General features: G+C 49.8%; 2 protein-coding genes across 6 annotated transcripts in view; one reads left to right on the top strand and one right to left on the bottom strand.

Annotated features, from left to right (window-relative positions):
• WNK4 (WNK lysine deficient protein kinase 4) overlaps window positions 1-5,335 on the top strand; it is a 14,292-nt gene extending 8,957 nt beyond the window's left edge. For 2 of the 5 annotated variants that reach the window (XM_027870621.1, XM_027870617.1), the window contains exons 12-19: window positions 2,536-2,661; window positions 2,839-2,890; window positions 3,048-3,727; window positions 3,806-3,863; window positions 3,962-4,373; window positions 4,515-4,714; window positions 4,869-4,966; window positions 5,081-5,335. In XM_027870621.1, coding sequence (XP_027726422.1) covers window positions 2,536-2,661; window positions 2,839-2,890; window positions 3,048-3,727; window positions 3,806-3,863; window positions 3,962-4,373; window positions 4,515-4,714; window positions 4,869-4,966; window positions 5,081-5,083 — 1,629 coding nt within the window. In that variant the 3' untranslated portion in view covers window positions 5,084-5,335. Of the gene's footprint in view, window positions 1-2,535; window positions 2,662-2,835; window positions 2,891-3,047; window positions 3,728-3,805; window positions 3,864-3,961; window positions 4,374-4,514; window positions 4,715-4,868; window positions 4,967-5,080 lie in introns of all 5 variants that reach the window. The other 3 variants (XM_027870619.1, XM_027870616.1, XM_027870620.1) reach the window with 2 other exon arrangements.
• A 938-nt stretch (window positions 5,336-6,273) lies between these two features.
• LOC114049265 (cytochrome c oxidase assembly factor 3 homolog, mitochondrial) overlaps window positions 6,274-6,987 on the bottom strand; it is a 1,923-nt gene continuing 1,209 nt past the window's right edge. Inside the window, exon 2 of the mRNA XM_027870502.1 lies at window positions 6,274-6,843. Coding sequence (XP_027726303.1) covers window positions 6,740-6,843 — 104 coding nt within the window. The 3' untranslated portion in view covers window positions 6,274-6,739. The remainder of the gene's footprint in view (window positions 6,844-6,987) is intronic.

Raw genomic sequence — 6,987 nt, 5'->3', positions numbered from 1 at the left:
TTGATTGAATCCAAGCTTCATAGAACAAATCCCCTTAATAAAGGGATTTGTTCTGTAAAACTTGGACTCAGTCAAAAGGCTGTACCCAAGGACCTAGAAGGCTGTACATGTGGCCTCTATGCTGCAGGTTCCCCACCCCTGGATTAGATGAACTGTAAGTTTCCTTCCAGCTCTATGATGAGTTCATTCGATTAAGAATGCATTACATTTGAGGGTAATCGTATTTCTGAATAAAGAATCTGGGGATGGCAGTCAGAAGAGAATAGTTAAAGCTTCGAAAGGCAAGAGACAGAGCGTAGAGGAAGAGGGGCAGAGAGCCAGGGACCAACGACACCAATAGTATGGGAATGGGAAGAGGAATCATTGAAAGAAACAGACCAGAAGTGGCTCAAGAGGCTGGAGAACTAGAAGAGGCCAGTGCCATGGAACCCAAGGGAGAGAGTGTCCAGCACAATTAGGTGGCCAACAGTGTCAAATGCAGCAGGTTGAGTAGGATGAGGATTGAGGAAAGGTCATTTGGATTTTGCTGGAAGGTAACTGGAAGCCTTATAGACTGCGGTTTCAGCAGAGTGTTGGGGGTGGGAGTGGAGTGAAAGTCAGATTGCTGGGAGCTAGAGATGGGGAATCAGTAGCAGAGAGGCTAGAGTACTCATTTGAGGAGCTTGGCAGTGAAAATACTTCCTGAAACATCCTGTGCCTACCTACCCACCCCCTATCCCTTCCATCTCAAAACTCTCTAATGGCTCCTGACTGCTGTGTGATGAAGGACAACTCCCTCACCCAGACATTCAGGGCTCTCCACCATCTGGCCCCAACCCTTCCTTTTCAGTGTTCTCTTTTTACTGTTTCCTCCCTTCCAAGTATCCTGTACTCCAGCCAGACTGGGCCAGTTCCCTGAATTGGCCATGTGAGTTCCCAACTGCACTTATGATGTCACCCCCCAGTAGAAAGCCCTCCTTTCTCCTTTCCACCTATCCAGAGGAATGAATGGGTGAATTCATCCATTCAGATCTGACATATCCTTCCAGAGATTTAAAATGCCACTAACTCTAATCTCAACCCTGTCTCCCTGAGGGTCCTACAGCCCTCATTACCAGGACCATTCATGTGCACCTTTGAAGCATTTCCTGCCTACTGTAGTTGGTTGTCTTTTCATAGTGGGTGTGGCTTGTCTTGGGTTTCTCTATCCTCTCCCTCATCTAGCACCAGCATCTTATATAGAATTAAGACTGGTTGAAAGGACAGTAGTACTACAGTTGAAAGGAATATCAGAGTGATGCCTTATAAGAAGCAGCATGCAGGCAGTGTGGGGTGGTGGAAAGAATTGTGGAGGTAACTGTAACTCCTGCCTCCAATGCTCTGTGACCATAGGCAAGTCATTTCAATCACCAATCAATCAATTTTGTTGTTGTTCAGTCTTTTCAGTCATGTCGATCTCTCCTTCACCCCATTTGGTTTTTTGTTTGTTGTTACTGTTGTTGTTTTTTTTTGCAAAGATACTGGAGTGATTTGCAGTTTCCTTTTCCAGCTCATTTTACAGGTGAGGAAACTGAGACAAACAGGGTCATGTGACTTGCCCAGGGTCACACACCTAGTAAGTGTCTGAGCCTGGATTGGAACTCAGGTCTTCCTGACTCCAGGCTCAGTGCTCTATCCACTTCCCCACCTAGCTGCCCATCAATCAATTAATCAGTTAAGCCCCTACTATGTGCCAGGTACTGGGGATACAATGACCAAAAAAGGTAATGGAGAATCGATGGTGTTTATTGGGTAGGAGAGTGAGGTGGTCAGATCTGTGCTTTAGGAATATCTCTGTCAGCTTTGTGGAGGATGGGTCAGAAAGGGGAGACTTCAGGCAGGGAGACCAATTAGGAAGCTATTGCAATAGTCCAGGTGAGAGGTGACGAAACCTTCAACTAAGGTGGTAGCTGCGTGAGTAGAGAACCTTAATTTCCTCATCTATAATATGTGAATAATAATATCTGTAGGGCATTATGAGAATCGATGAGATGAATGTAAACCTTAAAAAGTCATATCAATAATAGCTAATAGTTACAGTAATAGCTCATAACATTGCAGCTATTTATATCATAGCTATTAGCTATCAGTTCATAGGGTCATAGACTTCATAATGGCAAGGTCATCTAGTCCAACCCTATCAGAAACAGAGAGGCTTCCTCTGCTCAGATAGGAACTGAGCAAATATTTAACCTCAGGGCCTCTGATTTCATCATTCTTTCTCCTGCCCTGTTTTTAAGATATTGAAGCACTAAGGAACATATAAGAAGGGGAAGGGATGTGTATGGAAATAAGGTGCTCAGTGACAGGGAATGAATGGTATTTGTTCCAGAGATCAGAGCAAGGGTTGGCTATTGAGAGCGTGAGGAATAAAATCCCACTCCTGCCAGGCACTTCCCAATCGCACCCAGACGCTCGTCACTTTGAGATCTGGAGACATTCGAGCATAGAGTATTTTTGTTGAGAGGGAGAGAGAGGAACTTACCCCTCACTCTAACCTACGTTGAATCTCCCCAGGTATATAATGAGTTCATTCTGCCGTCTGAGCAGAATGGATTCCTGGGCCGCATTCGGGAAATTATTCAGCGTGTGGAGACCTTGCTGAGGAGAGAAGGGGGCCCTGGAGATGCCCCAACTCCCCAGGTCAGATTTCTTGCCATGTTCCTAAGACACCTTATTCCCTCTCCCCTTGCCCCCCTTCTCTCAGAGACACTTCACAACCCCCAACCCTTCACTCCACAACCCCCAGACCCCTTGAGCCCCCTATTTCAGAGACTGGAGACCTTCCCCTTTGTGACGTGAGCTCCCTGTTTCCAGCAGGAGGAGCCCATGATACCGGCTCTCCCTGGCCCCCTCTCACTCCCAGTCAGTGGTATGTACTGAGTCTTCCTTCCGCCCTTGCCGATCCCTAGAAAAGGAAGGGGTGTCTCCAGGGATTGCTTTGGGAAGGTGGCCTAACTGGAGTCTGTGGTGGAAGGGAGGCCTGGGGTTGAGGGCTGCAGTCTCAACACCGCCCTTCTCAATTGCAGAAACCAAGAACAGCACTTCTCTGGAACAGAGAAACTGGACATCTTTTCCTTCCTCTCCCTCGTCACCTACTCCAGGTCCTTCCTTCCCCATCACAGCCCCCCACTTACCTATCACTTCCTCTCCATATCCCCTCACTTCCTCCCAGTTTCCTTCTAGTCCTTCCCAGTTCCCCAACACATCTTTCCAGCTCCCGAGTCTCTCTCCTTTCCCGCTCAGTCCTCCATCCCAGTTTCCTCCTATTCTTTCCCAGTTCCCCATTCCATCCTCCCAGTTTCCCCCAAGTCTCTCTTCCTTTCCCTCCACTTCTCCACCCTCATTCTCCCCTAATTCCTCCCAATCTCCCATCATATCCTCCCAGTTCCCCCCAATCCCTGCTTTCTTTCTGCCCAGTTCTCCACCTCCATTTCCACCCAGTTGCTCCCAGTTCACACTCAGTACCTCTTCCTTTCCTCCAAATCCATCTTCTCCTCTTCCCCCACCCCCTTCAACTCCCCTCCTTTCTCTGGCTGGTGCTTTCTCTCTGGCTGTGATGACTGTGGCTCAGTCCCTGCTAACCCCTCAACCGCAGCTCCTTCCTCGACCTCCAAGCCCTCCTGCCCCTCCACCAAGTCCCCCAGCCCCTCTTGTACCATGCAGCTTGGAGAGCCTTCTACCCCCCAAAGCTGAGGAGCAAAGTGAGGTGAGGATGAAAGGGAGTACTGAGGGAGGCTTGGTGACCCTAATCATGACCTGCCCTTTACCATCCCAATCTTTTTAGGCTGCCCCTAGTTCTCAGTCGCTCCAGGTTGAAGCCAGGCTGTCACCCATCACAGAAGGTGAGGCCTCTAATCTCTAATGACTTTGCCCAGCTTAATGTCTTGGCAAATATCTAACCCCTGCTCTTTTCCTCTCCGGGCCTCTCCATCCACAACAGAAGGGAAGCCACAGCTTGTTGGCCGTTTCCAAGTGACTTCATCAAAGGAGCCAACTGAACCCCTTCTCCAACAGCCAACGGCTCCACCTCCGGGTTCCCCAGAACCTTCCACCCCGCTGTTGGCCCCCGAGAGCTCAGACACAGAGGATAGTGCTGGAGGAGGGCCAGAGCCTGGAGAGGCTCTGGCTGAGAGCGATCGGGCAGCAGAGGCTCTGGGGACTGGAGCTGAAGGGGAGGATGGGGAAGAGAAGAGGGAGCCACAGATGGGCACCAGCCCCCCTCCTCCAAGCCAGCCCAGCACGGTGTGGTTGAACTACACATACAGCAGTAGCCTGTGTCTGAGCAGTGGGGACTCAGAAAGCAGCGGGGAAGATGAAGAAATCTGGGCAGAGCTGCAGAATCTTCGTCAGAAGTGAGGGGGGAATGACGGATAGGGAAGCAGTGATGGGAGGGGGGTTAGGGGGACCACTGGGAGTGGGGAAAGGGATAAAGGTGAGCTGGTGTATATGTACTGGCACCTCCTCTTATAATCAACCCTCTTGCACTGTTGTAGGCACCTGTCTGAGGTGGAGACTTTGCAGATGATGCAGAAGAAAGAGATTGAGGACCTTTACAGCAGGCTAGGGAAGCAACCCCCCCCAGGCATAGTGGCTCCTGCTACCATGCTCTCTAGCCGGCAGCGTCGAATCTCCAAGGGCAGTTTCCCTGCCTCTCGTAGAAATAGCCTGCAGCGACCAGAGCCCCCACCCCCTGGTAAGGCACTCTGGCTCCTACTTTTGCAACAAGACTCTCTTCCCCAGTTTCTTTCAGGCTGCGAGCATCCACCTTGGTTGGAGTGGCGTGAACCCCCCACCTCCTCTCTCCTGGTCCCCTGGTTCCTCTCACTCAGTATCCGTCCTTTCTCCAGGCATTATGAGAAGGAATTCTTTAAGCGGCAGCAGCGCTGGCTCTCCAGAACAGCGACCAAGCAAGGGGGTGACATTCGCTGGGGATTTTGGCAGGATGGTGAGGGGGAGCTAGGGACTGAGGGCAGCAGGGAGGAAAATACTGGGGGAAACTTCTACCCCAAGATCCTTCCTCTATCCCAAGTCCGTTCAGTCCTTTCTCTTTTCTCTTTAGTGAGTCCAGAACCAAAGCAATGTGGGACCAGGGTAGAGCTGATGCCTTCAGGACCTGGTTGATCTGTCTAACTCAGCATGCTACAACAAGATGGAATGGCAGTGTGGTGCAGTGGAAAGACTTCAGCGTTTGACATCAGGAGTTACCTGGATTGGAATCCTCCCTCTGATACAGTGTGCCCATGGGCAAGTCACTTTTAACTCTGTGCCTCTGTTTTCTCATCTGTAATAATAGTTATAATGACTGCACCTACCTCACAGGGTTGTTGTGAGGACCAAATGAAATGCCTGCACAGTGCTTTGCAAATCTTAAAAGTGCTATATAAATATGTAAGTGTCAGCTATCATGATTATCACATCCCAGGAATAGGGATGGAAAACCAGGGGAGAATACCTCTACCCTATCAAATGAGACAAAATTTGTAAAGCATTTTACAAGCCTTAAAGTCCTATATAAATGCTAATTATTACTATCAAAAAAGAGCAGCTGAAGAGACTTCTGCAGTGTACAGAGTGAGCCCTAGGGCTTCCAAGCACCAATCACTAAAACTACACAAGGTTGCTTGCTTGCGGAGAACTTCCCTGTTCAGTCCCCCCCAGCTGAAGGCTGAGTGCGCTGTCAGGCTTGTACAGAAGCCAATAAAAATACTGGAAATGAGTCCGATGGTCTGTCAGGCCTGCAGGGAATAGAGGGTGGGTGGAGGGCCCAGCCTCACTGGTGGGGTGGGGGGAGGGGGGAAGATGAAAAGATCTCTCACAATGGGGAGCAGGGGTGGAGGACACTCAGACTCCTGGCATCATGCCATCAGCAGCTTAATTTCAAGGTCAATGATCAACTCCACCAATCTAACCTCTCCTCCAGACCCCACCCTGGGCTTGCACAGGCAAGCTCTGAAAGCATGAGGGCTGGTTGACCCCCATTCACCCCTCTATCCAGGGGTGGGTAAAGGCTATTGTGAGGGCCCCAGGCAATGGAGGGAAACTGGAGATGAGAGCATGAGTGTGTTTATGCATGAAGGATGGCTTAGCCTCACATAGCCCAATGATTGCCGTGATCCTTACCTGCTAATCAGGTGGCAAGATCGCAGGAAAAGTCATTCTAGTTAAACATTCACATTTCCTTAGGGCAACACAGTTGCCATAGCTGGTAGAGTTTTCCACCACCACCCCTGCCCCCAAAGAGATTCACATAGCTCTAGAACAGGTGATTCACTTTATTGTGAATCAGCCCTCAACCTGACCACCATCACTGCCACATCAGATTTCAACAAAGAGAAGTGGTACCATACTTGCCCCTCGACAATGGCTTTAAATCTCTACAGTAGGAAGCAGCACGACGACAGGAATAAGGTGCTACTGAAAAAGCTGAGGGTGACATAGTTATGCCTCCTCCCTATTGTGACAAAGGCTCAATTTCTTTTTTTGGGGGGGGGGAGAAGAAATAGGTGTTCCCATCAAACTGGCTGGATACACAATTCCCAAAGTAGGGTGGGACTCCATAACCAAACAACATCTCAAGGTCAGGCTGGCCAAAACATTACTTATCCCAGTAGGAGTCTTTTTCCTGGAGGGGAGGGGAAGTACAGAAAGTGGAGGCATCCATCCTCATTTTGAAGAAGTTCCATCCAGGGTGGAGAGAGTTTGAGCACCCACTTGGGGTTTAGGGGCTGTTCGTGCCAGCAGCTTTCACTCTAGCAGCTTTGGCCTGGTCTTCCAAGTCATCCAGGAACCGCTCTTGGGACACTGAGTAGAATGTATAGCCATCTGGGCGTGAAGGGCTCAGGAAAACCATGAGGAAATCAGAGCATGCCCCTCCTTAACTTTTTTCCTTTACCTTGTCCCAAACCCCCCTCCCAGTAGTCTATGCTTTTGTGCCTCCTTCATGGGGTTCCCACCCCTCAGCTGCCC

The sequence above is a fragment of the Vombatus ursinus genome, unplaced genomic scaffold (assembly GCF_900497805.2).
Source record: "Vombatus ursinus unplaced genomic scaffold, bare-nosed wombat genome assembly UNPS02014797.1, whole genome shotgun sequence".
NCBI classification, from domain to species: Eukaryota; Metazoa; Chordata; class Mammalia; order Diprotodontia; family Vombatidae; genus Vombatus; species Vombatus ursinus.
The sequence above is the reverse complement of the archived record's forward strand: the minus strand, read 5'-3'. Positions and strand labels throughout refer to the sequence as shown.